Consider the following 15306-nt stretch of genomic DNA (forward strand, 5'->3'; position numbering starts at 1 on the left):
AACAGAGAAAAATAACTTTAGGAAATGTAGTTGTGTGAGAGGGAAGCGTCTGGGTTTCAGAGTGATGAAAATCTAGCATCTTTTGAACGATAAAGGGAAAACTTTCACTGCACTTTATGTGTATATTCTGAACAAATATATTTCTGGTTTGGTCAAAATAATAGAACGTCATCTGTGTAAAGGCAGTTTTATGATCCATCGATTGTGACACCGTGGATTGTTTTTGATGGTTCTAAGAACAATAGGGGGGACCAAGCACAGCCCTGCCTCATCCCTCATTACTGTTTCTCTGTTTAGCACAAAAGTTGTCAAAAGTATCGAAAACCAGACACTAACCGATACTGGTAGTAGCATCAAAACTAGATACTCATTTAAGTATCGATACAAAAAATAGCGCTAACTTAGGGGGCGTGCCAAAATATTGAAATATCGATATATTGTGATAGTAAATTTGGTGATACAGTACCGATATCGTGGGCTGCTGCATCGATACGTTGCCGTGAGTCGTTTTTGGTATAATTTCCCGAATTGTTTTGTGAGCGCCCAACGATTTTGTCGCTCGTTTAAAGAAAATAAACAAAACATTTGATATTTTGACAGTTTTTGATGATTAAAAGGGGCGTATTTAATTTTGAGTGTGTTCAGGTCAAAGAAAAACGTTGTTAAAATGTATTGGACTCGAATCGAAGAATATCACCAGCGATATATCGATTATCGCGCGTATCGCAAAACCGTCAAATTATCGAATGGTGACCCAGTGATTTCCAACCCTAAAATTAACGATGCAAAATTATTTTAAATTAATAGTTTTAAATTGATCTTGAGCTTTACAAGAACTAGCATAAGACCAGAGGGTTTAATAAAGAAAGTACTATTATTTTAGCGTTAAACATTGACCTAAAAAAGAGCATTTTAATTATAACGATATAAAAATTGGTATCGAGAATGAACAATATTCCTTGGTATCGAAATCGAGTTTGAAATGTTGGTATCGTGACAACACTGGAACCATTTTGAGACGTTTTTACCCCAGAAATTGTGGAGTTTTTTATGCTAAATGGGAACGTTCAAAAATGTTTATCGATAGAACTGACAATCGCGACACATCGACGAACGCGCCATGGTCCTACCCTCTGGGATGCCGGTCGAGTTCGCTGAGCACGGTGTGGTCGCAGTACTCGAACACCAGGTGGAGCCGCCTCTTCCTCCGGAACACCTCGATCAGATTCACCAGGTTGGCGTGCTTCAGTTGCTGCAGAGACGCACAACACGCGGGAGAAATGTGAACAATAATGTGGACACCATCCGTCATCCAGGTTTTAGTGCGCGGCGGGTGCGGCGGCGAGGCCCAACAATGGGGGAAACCGTAAAAGGAGGGAGGCCAACGAGATGTTTGAACAAGACGCGTCCGACCGCTGCCGAGGAACTGACCAAATGCAGTCCACGGCGAGCATTGTAAACACGATCAGGAGCTTCGACGTTTCGAGAGACGACGTGAACCGTTTGTAGAGATATGAACCGTTTGTAGAGATATTGTGAACCGTTTATAGAGATATCGTGAACCGTTTGTAGAGATATTGTGAACCGTTTGTAGAGATATTGTGGACCGTTTGTAGAGATATCGTGAACCGTTTGTAGAGATATCGTGAACCGTTTGTAGAGATATCGTGAACCGTTTGTAGAGATATCGTGAACCGTTTGTAGAGATATCGTGAACCGTTTGTAGAGATATCGTGAACCGTTTGTAGAGATATCGTGAACCGTTTGTAGAGATATCGTGAACCGTTTGTAGAGATATCGTGAATCGTTTGTAGAGATATCGTGAACCGTTTGTAGAGATATCGTGAACCGTTTGTAGAGATATCGTGAACCGTTTGTAGAGATATCGTGAACCGTTTGTAGAGATATCGTGAACCGTTTGTAGAGATATCGCGAACCGTTTGTAGAGATATCGTGAACCGTTTGTAGAGATATCGTGAACCGTTTGTAGAGATATCGTGAACCGTTTGTAGAGATATCGTGAACCGTTTGTAGAGATATCGTGAACCGTTTGTAGAGATATCGTGAACCGTTTGTAGAGATATCGCGAACCGTTTGTAGAGATATCGTGAACCGTTTGTAGAGATATCGTGAACCGTTTGTAGAGATATCATGAATCGTTTGTAGAGATATCGTGAACTGTCTGTAGAGATATCATGAACCGTTTGTAGAGATATCATGAATCGTTTGTAGAGATATCATGAACCGTTTGTAGAGATATCGTGAACCGTTTGTAGAGATATCGTGAACCGTTTGTAGAGATATCATGAACCGTTTGTAGAGATATCATGAATCGTTTGTAGAGATATCGTGAACCGTTTGTAGAGATATCGTGAACCGTTTGTAGAGATATCATGAACCGTTTGTAGAGATATCATGAATCGTTTGTAGAGATATCATGAATCGTTTGTAGAGATATCGTGAACTGTCTGTAGAGATATCATGAATCGTTTGTAGAGATCTAAACACTAAAAGGCAAGATGTTTCCTGAGACGTTTTCTAGTTCTAGTCTTTGCTAAGAATCTTTGGCCGTTCACACATGACGGCGGTCAGATTTCAGTTTGTCATGGTAAGTTTGGATATTTTAGCGAGCGGAATGCGTTTCGTGGACTAAAATGTTTGAAGGATAAGCATCAAAATGGTGACGGTTAGGGTTAGGGTTAGGGTCTTCCAGATAGAGAATATTTACAATTAAAATTATCAAAATACCCGCTACAATTATTTTTTTTATCAACCCTAAATTGCAGCCTTAATATATTTCGTTATATAGTAGTTATATTGCAGTACTAGACATTATAACTCTAATGTATTTAGACATCTTTTCTCAACGTTAATGCTCCTGATCCTGTTTAAAATATGCAATAAGCTCTCATAAATACTCATAAATAGCTATTTCAGCTTTGCTCATGGGACGTTTTAAACGCTGCAGAGACTTTAATACGACACGATGTTGAGAAATCGTGCAAGTTTTGCCGCGGCGCTCCAAACTAAAGCCACATTTGCTATTCCTGTCCCTCTGCTTGGTGTCTTTGTGCGCCGTTTAATTAGCGATTCAGATTCACAGATCACAGACCAGCGTTGTCATGGATACAGCAGTTTACAGGCACCAAAACAAGAACAAACCAGACAACACTAAAAGTCCATTCACGGGACGAACAGGGACCTAAGTTTACTGAGGAGAGGGTTTGTTTGGATAAGCTGCAGTAGATAGAGTTACCTTAGAGTCCTTTAGAGAAGGAGAAGAAACTCACATTTGATCAGGATTAATCAACTCATCGTGACTAGTCGACTAATATAACAAAGATAATGACATTTTTATATCAAAATGTCAAAAACAATAAACCATTTCTGAAAAAAAACACTTTGTTTGTAAATAATCTCATCCTAAAAGCCTTAAGTCAGCATATTTCAGCCTTTACTAGGTTCAAATGTATTACAATAGGTTCAATGTACAATAGAATTATACGACACGGTAGCGCCGCAGTTAGCGGTAGCGCAGCAGTTAGCGGTAGCGCCGCGGTTAGCGGTAGCTCAGAGGTTACTCAATTATGACTGGACTTGCATTAGTTGTGCCTAAACTACACGAAATGTGTCTGAAAACATCTTAAAAGAGGAAAAAAGTTGACTTTAAAGTATTCTTTCTCTTCTCCCTCTTGGTCGTGGCTGGTTGTGGCTGGTCGTGGTTGTGGCTGGTTGTGGTTGTGGCTGGTTGTGGCTGGTCGTGGTTGTGGCTGGTCGTGGTTGTGGCTGGATGTGGTTGGTTGTGGTTGTGGCTGGTTGTGGTTGTGGCTGGTTGTGGTTGTGGCTGGATGTGGTTGGTTGTGGTTGTGGCTGGTTGTGGTTGTGGCTGGTTGTGGCCGGTCGTGGTTGGTCGTGGTCGGTTGTTGTTGTGGTTGGTTGTGGCTGGTTGTGGTTGTAGATGTCCAGTGTCCAGAGTTCACTGCGACTCTACAAAAATGTCTCTGTCTCGTCATATGTGGCTGGTTGTGGTTGTGGTTGGTTGTGGTCGGTCGTGGTTGGTTGTGGCTGGTTGTAGTTGGTTGTGGCTGGTAGTGGCTGGTAGTGGCTGGTTGTGGCTGGTTGTGGCTGGTTGTGGCTGGTTGTGGCTGGTTGTGGTCGGTTGTGATTGTGGCTGGTTGTAGTTGGTTGTGGCTGGTAGTGGCTGGTAGTGGCTGGTTGTAGCTGGTTGTGGCTGGTTGTGGCAGGTTGTAGCTGGTTGTGGCTGGTTGTGGCTGGTTGTGGCTGGTTGTAGCTGGTTGTAGCTGGTTGTGGCTGGTTGTGGCTGGTTGTGGCTGCTTGTGGCTGGTAGTGGCTGGTAGTGGTTGGTTGTGGCTGGTTGTGGCTGGTTGTGGCTGGTTGTGGCTGGTTGTGGCTGGTTGTGGCTGGTTGTAGCTGGTTGTGGCTGGTTGTGGCTGGTTGTGGCTGCTTGTGGCTGGTAGTGGCTGGTAGTGGCTGGTAGTGGCTGGTAGTGGTTGGTTGTGGTTGTGGTCGGTTGTGATTGTAGCTGGTTGTAGTTGGTTGTGGCTGGTAGTGGCTGGTAGTGGCTGGTTGTAGCTGGTTGTGGCTGGTTGTGGCAGGTTGTAGCTGGTTGTGGCTGGTTGTGGCTGGTTGTGGCTGGTTGTAGCTGGTTGTAGCTGGTTGTGGCTGGTTGTGGCTGGTTGTGGCTGCTTGTGGCTGGTAGTGGCTGGTAGTGGTTGGTTGTGGCTGGTTGTGGCTGGTTGTGGCTGGTTGTGGCTGGTTGTGGCTGGTTGTGGCTGGTTGTAGCTGGTTGTGGCTGGTTGTGGCTGGTTGTGGCTGCTTGTGGCTGGTAGTGGCTGGTAGTGGCTGGTAGTGGTTGGTTGTGGTTGTGGTCGGTTGTGATTGTAGCTGGTTGTGGCTGGTTGTGGCTGGTAGTGGTTGGTTGTAGTTGGTTGTAGCTGGTTGTAGCTGGTTGTAGCTGGTTGTAGCTGGTTGTAGCCGGTTGTGGCTGGTTGTGGCTGGTTGTGGTTGTGGCTGGTTGTGGTCGGTTGTGATTGTGGCTGGTTGTGGTCGGTTGTGATTGTGGCTGGTTGCGGCTGGTTGTGGTCGGTTGTGATTGTGGCTGGTTGCGGCTGGTTGTGGTCGGTTGTGATTGTGGCTGGTTATAGTTGGTTGTGGCTGGTAGTGGCTGGTAGTGGCTGGTTGTAGCTGGTTGTGGCTGGTAGTGGCTGGTAGTGGCTGGTAGTGGTTGTGGTCGGTTGTGATTGTAGCTGGTTGTGGCTGGTAGTGGTTGGTTGTAGTTGGTTGTAGTTGGTTGTAGTTGGTTGTAGTTGGTTGTAGCTGGTTGTAGTTGGTTGTAGTTGGTTGTAGCTGGTTGTAGCTGGTTGTAGCTGGTTGTAGCTGGTTGTAGCTGGTTGTGGCTGGTTGTGGCTGGTTGTGGTTGTGGCTGGTTGTGGCTGGTTGTGGCTGGTTGTGGCTGGTTGTGGCTGGTAGTGGCTGGTTGTAGTTGGTTGTAGTTGGTTGTAGTTGGTTGTAGCTGGTTGTAGCTGGTTGTAGCTGGTTGTAGCTGGTTGTGGCTGGTTGTGGCTGGTTGTGGTTGTGGCTGGTTGTGGCTGGTTGTGGCTGGTAGTGGTTGTGGCTGGTTGTGGTTGTGGCTGGTTGTGGTTGGTTGTGGTTGGTTGTGGCTGGTCGTGGTTGTGGCTGGTTGTGGTTGGTTGTGGTTGTGGTTGGTTGTGGTTGTGGCTGGTTGTGGCCGGTCGTGGTTGGTCGTGGTCGGTTGTTGTTGTGGTTGGTTGTGGCTGGTTGTGGTTGTGGCTGGTTGTGGTTGTAGATGTCCAGTGTCCAGAGTTCACTGCGACTCTACAAAAATGTCTCCGTCTCGTCATATGTGGCTGGTTGTGGTTGTGGTTGGTTGTGGTCGGTCGTGGCTGGTTGTGGTTGGTTGTGGCTGGTTGTAGTTGGTTGTGGCTGGTAGTGGCTGGTTGTGGCTGGTAGTGGCTGGTTGTGGCTGGTTGTAGCTGGTTGTGGCTGGTTGTGGCTGGTAGTGGCTGGTAGTGGTTGGTTGTGGTTGTGGTCGGTTGTGATTGTAGCTGGTTGTGGCTGGTTGTGGCTGGTAGTGGCTGGTTGTGGCTGGTAGTGGCTGGTTGTGGCTGGTTGTGGCTGGTTGTGGCTGGTTGTGGCTGGTTGTGGCTGGTTGTGGCTGGTTGTGGTCGGTTGTGATTGTGGCTGGTTGTAGTTGGTTGTGGCTGGTAGTGGCTGGTAGTGGCTGGTTGTAGCTGGTTGTAGCTGGTTGTGGCTGGTTGTAGCTGGTTGTGGCTGGTTGTGGCTGGTTGTGGCTGGTTGTGGCTGGTTGTAGCTGGTTGTAGCTGGTTGTGGCTGGTTGTGGTCGGTTGTGATAGTGGCTGGTTGTGGCTGGTAGTGGCTGGTTGTGGCTGGTAGTGGCTGGTTGTGGCTGGTTGTAGCTGGTTGTAGCTGGTTGTAGCTGGTTGTGGCTGGTTGTGGTCGGTTGTGATAGTGGCTGGTTGCGGCTGGTTGTGGTCGGTTGTGATTGTGGCTGGTTGTAGTTGGTTGTGGCTGGTAGTGGCTGGTTGTAGCTGGTTGTGGCTGGTTGTAGCTGGTTGTGGCTGGTTGTGGCTGGTAGTGGCTGGTAGTGGTTGGTTGTGGTTGTGGTCGGTTGTGATTGTAGCTGGTTGTGGCTGGTAGTGGTTGGTTGTAGTTGGTTGTAGCTGGTTGTGGCTGGTTGTGGCTGGTTGTGGTTGTAGCTGGTTGTGGCTGGTTGTGGCTGGTTGTGGTTGTGGCTGGTTGTGGCTGGTTGTGGCTGGTAGTGGCTGGTAGTGGCTGGTTGTGGCTGGTTGTGGCTGGTTGTGGTCGGTTGTGATTGTGGCTGGTTGTAGTTGGTTGTGGCTGGTAGTGGCTGGTAGTGGCTGGTTGTAGCTGGTTGTAGCTGGTTGTGGCTGGTTGTGGCTGGTTGTAGCTGGTTGTGGCTGGTTGTGGCTGGTGGTGGTTGGTTGTGGTTGTGGTCGGTTGTGATTGTAGCTGGTTGTGGCTGGTAGTGGCTGGTTGTGGCTGGTTGTAGCTGATTGTGGCTGGTTGTGGCTGGTTGTGGCTGGTTGTGGCTGGTTGTGGCTGGTTGTGGCTGGTTGTGGTCGGTTGTGATTGTGGCTGGTTGTAGTTGGTTGTGGCTGGTAGTGGCTGGTAGTGGCTGGTTGTAGCTGGTTGTAGCTGGTTGTGGCTGGTTGTGGCTGGTTGTAGCTGGTTGTGGCTGGTTGTGGCTGGTTGTGGCTGGTTGTGGCTGGTAGTGGTTGGTTGTGGTTGTGGTCGGTTGTGATTGTAGCTGGTTGTGGCTGGTAGTGGTTGGTTGTAGTTGGTTGTAGTTGGTTGTAGCTGGTTGTAGCTGGTTGTAGCTGGTTGTAGCTGGTTGTGGCTGGTTGTGGCTGGTTGTGGTTGTGGCTGGTTGTGGTCGGTTGTGATTGTGGCTGGTTGCGGCTGGTTGTGGTCGGTTGTGATTGTGGCTGGTTGTAGTTGGTTGTGGCTGGTAGTGGCTGGTAGTGGCTGGTTGTAGCTGGTTGTGGCTGGTTGTGGCTGGTTGTGGCTGGTTGTAGCTGGTTGTAGCTGGTTGTGGCTGTTTGTGGCTGGTAGTGGCTGGTAGTGGTTGGTTGTGGTTGTGGTCGGTTGTGATTGTAGCTGGTTGTGGTTGGTCGTGGCTGGTTGTAGCTGGTTGTGGCTGGTTGTGGTTGGTTGTGGCTGGTTGTGGTTGTGGTCGGTTGTGATTGTGGCTGGTTGCGGCTGGTCGTGGTCGGTTGTGATTGTGGCTGGTTGTGGTTAGTTTCGGTTGCGGTTGTAGATGTCCAGAGTTCACTGCGACTCTACAAAAATGTCTCCGTCTCGTCAGATGGAGCGAGTCCAACAGAGAAGAGCATTTCACGGACATAAAAACAGCTCCTGAATCTGCTCCAGGCCAAATAAATCCAGCAAATTAAGACCTTAATAAAACAGAGAGTTACGTCTGGATTTAACGGTTTAGCAATGTTTTTGAACATGGACTCGGCTTGAGAGACGCACTAATGACTTCATGTGATTGGAAAAATAATTTAAAATATATACCGTATTTTACGGACTATAAGTCACACCTTTTTTCATAGTTTTACCTATACTTATACTCCGGAGCGACTTCTATGTGATATTATTTCTTATTTTCACAATTCCAACCGCATTTCATACTCCAGTGCCACTTAACATATGTTTTTTTTCTTCTCTATTATGCATTTCTTGGCTGGTGCGACTTATACTCCGGAAAATACGGTAACTGCAAAATTGATCATGAGGTACTTTGTATACATTTGTAGCTAAATAAAATTGAATTAAATCAACTGGACAAAAGTTTTATGAGTGAAGGTGTTTGTGTTTATGAAAAAACAATCTGCTGTTAAATATTAAAAGTCCTATGTATTCGGTACGTTCAGTATTTCCTGTAATAACGCTCAAAAACACGTTTATTACACCTAAATAACACCAGTAGAGGGCGCAGGGGGTCTTTTCAACTTAAAATAATGTACTGTAGCGACAGAAAACACACATTACTGTATAACTTGCATTCTCTCATCAGGATTTGTGTCAGCGCTCCATCTACTGGCAGCAGAGGGAATTCCCACAGAGAAGTACACAAAAGCTAGCTTGCACATGCACATGCTAATACGAGCATGCAGTTGTAACGAACACGATTTGAGGCAGAGTTAAAAACAGCTCAACCAAAGATGTTGAAAAACTAATTTGAGTGTTTTCTGAGGCTGTTTTTTGTAACAATTAAAAAAAAAAAAAAAAAAAAACAGCAACAATTGACAAAACAAAACAGTCGCAAAACAAAAGAACACAAAATATTCCACCTTCACCACAAATTTACACACAAAAAAGACAACTAAAAAAACAACAAAAACAAAAACAAAAAACATTTAAAAACCTAAAAAACAAACTAAGTAACATTATTAAATCATACATCAGAAAAAAAACTTAAAAACCCTCCCCTAAAAAACAAACTAAGTAACATTGATACATCCTACATCAGAAAAAATAAAAAATAAAACTAAAAAAACAACTAAAAAACCTAAAAACAACATTGATACATCCTACATCAGAAAAAATAAAAAATAAAACTAAAAAACTAAAAAACAACATTGATACAACATACAGCAGAAGAAAAAACTAAAAAAACAAACTAAGTAACATTGATACGTCAGAAGATATTTTTAGTTTTAAATAGCATGATTGTTAATATCAATAACAAAGATGATTCTCTCGCTTTGTTTACTAAACCACATGAATATAATGTGCATTCAAACAGCAGCAGCGATGACATTTGACCCGAACACTAAAGTATAAACCTCTCACCTTGAGCATGCGAATCTCCCGGAGTGCGATCTTCTTGATGACCGGGTCGTCCTCCGACTCCACGAACTTCTTGATGGCCACGATTTGTCCCGTGTCTTTGTTTCGACACTTGAACACGACGCCATACGAGCCCTCGCCGATTTTACCCATCTTTTCATACTTTTCCATCTTCAGTCGTCGATAATTTGACCCGGTGTTCTGCGTCGTGACAGTTTGACTCCGGACCTCCTGCCGAGTTTAAACGGGAGAAAACAATTAAAGGGACGAACACGACAACGGGGAAAAGTAGGTCACTCGTCACCGGGACAAAACTGATGGTTAAAAAGACATTTGTTTAATTTTACGGCTGTAGAAAAATTGCTTATTAGAATTTGACAGGTTAGATTGGATAGTTGACATTTATTGATATTTCAGGGTAGTTATGGTATATATTCACATTTTGACAGAACGTTACAGGGTTTTGAAAAGAGCCTATTTCATTCATGACATTTTTAATTTTTTTCAGTCCTAATTAGTCTTGGTTTTGTCTTTTTTATATTTTTTTATATGAATAGATTGAGCCATGAATATTTTTTTTTTTTTTTTTTTTTACTTTACTAGTTTTAATATTACTATCATCATTATTATCATTATTATTATTATTATTATTGTGTCAAAAACAATACTAAAATATCCAAATAATACTGATATCGTGCCGCCATATTCGAGTGAAATGTTCAAATAATTCAAAGTACTTGTTTTTAAAAAGACACAATTCTTAAATTATTAGTTTTGGATGTTTAATTTAAATGTGTTTCATCATCACATTATCTATAGGTCAAACTGTCTTAAATTTATAGTAGTTTAATCTTTATTTGAGATATTACACACCAGATGATAGTGCACTCTCTATTATAAAAGAATAAAATATACAGTGTCAATAATAGTGAATTTTTGTCTAATAACTATTAATATAATTCATATAATCAATATAACTACTCTAAAATTTTGATTATGAATAAAATTAACAGAATTGTCCAGATTAATCTCCCAAACACGAGTACAAAGTGATATTTTTGCACTTTTGAGGTCAATTTGAGGGTCATTTTACATTTCGTGCGACACTTGAAGCTCAATCAAGACATTTACACACATTTGTGAAAAATCTGTCGAAATTTTGTCAATATTGTGTGATTCAATACTGCAAAAATAATATAGTGTCATAAATTCCTCTATAAATATGCAGCCAGGTCAATAGACTTTATTGCCACTTGACTGTTAATGTACAGAAGAGTTTGCTGAATGCTAAATATTATAATATTTCCCATAGATTCTTCTGCGACTGCGGTGACAAAAGCAAAACCATCTTATTTTATACAAATGTTGGATTATAACTGTCACTTATTGCCTCTGTCCGAGCTTTAAAAAGCTCCTTTTTGAACGATGGAGTTTCTATTTATGCTTTTTAAGATAACACAACAAGCCAAAAGTATTATTTGTCATTCCCGTCGCTTGTTTAGTTTGTTTTAGACTTTGTTAAATCAGATTAGACTGTGGAGGGCCGCCGTAGTCTCATTTATATGGAAACACTGTCATATTAGACGTAATATTTCAAATGCTGCGCGAAAGAAAGTGATATTCAGTCTGAATTTTTGAGGATTTTGTAGATAAATATCATTAAACCACGGAAATATAATAGTAACAATTGATAATATCGTATAAACTATCGTGAACTGTTTTTGTGTGTGTTTTGTGACGTGAGAAATTAAGTTTAGAAGACAAAAAATATTGGAAAACCACTGATTTTGCATTTTAATCTCATGGTAAAAGGTCTAAAACAACTCATCTTTCAGCAGTAAATAGCACATTACTAAATATTTAACTCAGACTGAGAGTTTTGCCAGGAATTTTAATGGAATAAAGAGGAAAAAATAAGGAGAAAAAAACAGAATTAGCTGTAAAAACGCACTGCCAATAATAAATAAAGATAAACTGTGAGATGTACTTGCTGAGAGGAAACGCTACACCACCACCGAGTCCAATTGCGTCACCAAAACATTTGCAATTCAAACTCTAGTTTTTTCCAACTGGGAATAAAACGGCGCAGGATAAAAAACAAACGCGGCGTCAGGGGATGAAATGAGGTCATAATAACAGCACAAAAACATCAGAAAAACAGCTCAAAACACACAAATTTAGCAGATAATTTAAAATAATACTGCAAAGAAATAATGATGTATAATATTCATGCATGATTTGGTGGATAAATAGAGCTGTCATCCGCAAAGAAGTTCACATAAACAGCGATTTGCGTGACATTAGCGCGCGTTGCTGCAGAATAAGAGCATTTTAGAGCTCGCTTATGACATTTTAAAAGGGTAAATAAACTTACTTTTGATGCAAACGTGGTGGAAAGTTGTGAAAAGGGCTTGTGTTCTCCGCGGTGGGTGGTTCTGATGCTGCAGAAAAGAGCGCTGGACTCAGACTGAGGCGAGCGTCAAAAAACTGTGTCGATTTAAACGACGGCTGACGCGCACTTCCGCCGAGTTCTTTCACGATAAAACCAGAACAGGAAGTAGGGTTTCAGTCGCTGGGTTTTGAGGCTGGATGTTGCTGGATTAAATAATAAACTCATTCAAGTCACGTCTTTGATGGAAAATCATTTATAATAAGTAACAAAAGGGGGGAAAACCACAATTAATACATTTGGATTGATTGGTTGATGAAAAGGTGAATGGAAAAAGAGCAGAAACCATCATCTATTTAGCCTGAATATTTAGGGAATGTCCCACTTTTACATTTACATTGGATTGTACAAAAAGTCAACTTTACAGCCTTTTATTATTCATGGATGACTTTCACAGTTGTTGGCTCCTTTAATCATTCAATTTCTACAAAACTGAAACCCACGTGTTGTTTTTGCAGTTATCATCTATGAGTAGTGTGACCAGACGTCCTTATTTTACCCGGGCCGTTCCCAGTTTTGAGCCCTGTGTCCCATGTCCCAGCACATGTGTCCAAAACCATTGATTTCTACCAGTTTTATTCAAGACGTGTCCCAGTTGTGACCACTTTGGTAACCTTCCGACAGCACAGAAGGGAATATATTTTTGTTTCTTTAGCCAAACTTGAGAAAATCTGGCTTTAGAATAACAAAAACACAAAAGATGCTCTCATTTCCACTGATAAAAGCCTCTAAGATGATACACAAGTGAGCCGTGAAAGAGGTACAACTTAATTACCTGCATTTTTACACTTTTATTATTATGTCGCATCCCAAAACTAAAGTTTTTAAATTTGAAAATCTGGTCACCCTCGCTATGAGTTTAGATCACATCATGTCCCAACACTTTCAACAATGTGTCTTTATTCTTACAGTTTTAGGTGGCGCTCAAAAGGACAGTCACAAAGAGATGAAGGATTTAGAACTAAAATGTTAATGACTTTAATCGTCAAAACACCAACTTTCTTTCGAAACATACTTAATACACGTTTTATCAAGTACTCTTCACCCTTTACTTTCCATTTCCCCCTAAAAGACCTGACTAAGTGCTGCTCGTGGTGGAGTGGACAGCACATATGCCGGCCGTGTTTAGCTCTTTTTCTTTCACGTCTTTGTGATTTTAATAAATTTTTTCTCCCGTTGTGTGAAGCACTTTAAAGTGGCTTTTACCTCGCCCAGTTTCATTCCCGTTTCACGCTGAAACTGGCTGATATTTATGTTAAAAAAAGTCACGTCAGAGTCTGATTAAAGCCTTCTCATGTTTTGATTTGTGGATTCGGAGAACACAGAATGATCATGACACAGAATGATCGATCTGACAGGAAATAAAGACGTTAAACTGATTTATCCTGCATGTTTTACAGTTCTCCTTCCTTTACACTCGGTTTGTCATCTCACTGTGACTTCACGTGTGTTTGTGAGAGGTAAAAACACAGAGACATCGTACTTTTGAATACACAACATGTCGAAATGGCACGTCTCCTCAAACCGCCTCAGCTTCCTGTTGTTCAAAGTAAAGTTCAAGTTTTTTTAAGTGTAGCGTAAAATGTATTATTTTTTTTAAGGTATTTCAGGATTATTTTGCCTGGTAAAAGTAACGGTTCTGTTCTGCTCTGTTTAATGTAATTGTAAAAAAAAAAGAAGAAAAAGGGAAAAAAAAAAAAAGGTACAAAAACGGTTTCATAAAAAAAAAAAAACATTTTTAGAGAACGACCTTTGAATTTAAAGCGTCCCCTACAAATCTATGGAATAATGAAACATTTTTTTGGAGCAGATTGAACAATTTAGCTGTTTCCATGTGTAATCTGAGACAGCAAACTGGCCAAAAAAAACAACAACACTTTTTGTCTGTAGTATCTCGCCTTAAAAAGCTATTTCTGAAGTAGAAACGTTCAGTCCGACTTTAATGTCCTTGTCAAACAATAACGACTCTGAATTTACTTTGATTGGCTCTTTACACTTCAACACCGATGACATTTTGGGTCGTTTTGGGAAAGTGCGAGTCTTTTAGCGTCAAAGAATTTTCCAGAAAAGCGCGTCGATGCGAGTGGCGTCAGTTCGTTGACTTGTTGCTAACCGAGGAGCGCCTGTCGTCACTGTTTATAACGTACAATTCCACCTGAACCAAAAATAATATTTAAAAAAGAAAATCAATGATGGCAAAAAATAATTAAAATATTTTTTTTTTTAAATATTGTGAACCAAAAAGCCTAAACCGGATGTAACCGAGTTTAAACCCGGAACAAAAGCAGGTCTGAAACAGGATCACAAAACTGAGGATATTTACGCTGTATTTATTTATATGTCAAAGCGTGAATAATGAGTAATGAGGACGAAGGGCGGAGCTAATGAGGACAAGGGGCAGGGCATTAAAACCATAATAAAGTGAATCTCGCCAGTTGATCATTTTGTGTGATTAAAATGATGGGAGACAAAGATAATCGCCGCTATGCCACCAAAGAGAGCAGAAAAAAGTGATTTATGCACAATATTCTTCTAAGTTGTTGATTTTTTAACTTATAACAAAGTGCAATTCAAACGTAACGTAAAAAAGTATAAACTGTCTGAGCTTTTTAACGTTTGTGATATTGTCTTTAATCGCAATTATTTTCAATCAATGAGACACATAAGTTTAATATGTTCTCAAGCTGTTTAGTCCTGGTTCAGTCCTGGTTTATGCACCTCAGGAAACCTGGAGACAGGGGAAGCTCCGCCTCCTGTGCTACTCTACTTATGAATTGTTGATTTTACCTTCAGAAAGTCAGACTCGAACAAGCAAACGTGATTGGTCGAACAAAAAAGTGAATTTAGTAAAAACAAAACATCAATCCTTTCATAATTTTGTCGTTTTATGCAGATACGCCCAATAATGACAGAGATATGAACCATAAACCAAGTCAAAACATCCACATTTTGACCACGAAAAGGCAAATTCTCTCTCGTCTTTCACCGCATCCACTCATTAAACAAACAGCTCTTATTTACAAGTCAAAGTTAATTAAAAGTATTTGAAGCGAGGCAAAACAACTCGTTAACACCTGCGTTTGTCTTTTATTACAAAAACAGCATTTACATTACACGGTTTTCGCAAAAGGGGAATGCGGCGATGTTTAGCCAAAACCTGGCACTGTCCCTCATTTTGTCATTTAAATAAAAAAAAAGAGAAGAAAATGTACAAAAGTGCTTACACGGTGCAAATAATGGAAATAAAAGCTATAAAAGAAAGACAGAAAGACAGACAATGTACAGAAACTTTTCAAGCCGCAACTACCGTATTTTCCGGACTATAAGTCGCACCATTTTTCATAGTTTGGGCCGGGGTGCGACTTATACTTATATTTATACATATACTGCGGAGCGACTTATGCTTTTTTGGTCTCTATTATGCACTTTTTGGCTGGTGCGACTTATACTTGGGTGCAACTTATAGTCCGAAAAATACG

The 15306-nt window shown here is 41.6% G+C and overlaps 2 protein-coding genes across 2 annotated transcripts in view; both read right to left on the bottom strand.

Annotated features, from left to right (window-relative positions):
- Window positions 1-9601, bottom strand: part of cdkl1 (cyclin dependent kinase like 1 (CDC2 related kinase)) — a 24627-nt gene extending 15026 nt beyond the window's left edge. Inside the window, exons 1-2 of the mRNA XM_072457543.1 lie at window positions 9382-9601; window positions 1131-1252 (exon numbers count right to left, since the gene is read on the bottom strand). Coding sequence (XP_072313644.1) covers window positions 1131-1252; window positions 9382-9549 — 290 coding nt within the window. The 5' untranslated portion in view covers window positions 9550-9601. The remainder of the gene's footprint in view (window positions 1-1130; window positions 1253-9381) is intronic.
- map4k5 (mitogen-activated protein kinase kinase kinase kinase 5) overlaps window positions 1-15306 on the bottom strand; it is a 101695-nt gene that overhangs the window by 29717 nt on the left and 56672 nt on the right. The window lies entirely within an intron of this gene.

Source organism: Eucyclogobius newberryi, unplaced genomic scaffold (genome assembly GCF_026437365.1).
Source record: "Eucyclogobius newberryi isolate DKJ021-1_F unplaced genomic scaffold, fEucNew1.0.hap1 SCAF_21, whole genome shotgun sequence".
NCBI lineage: Eukaryota > Metazoa > Chordata > Actinopteri > Gobiiformes > Gobiidae > Eucyclogobius > Eucyclogobius newberryi.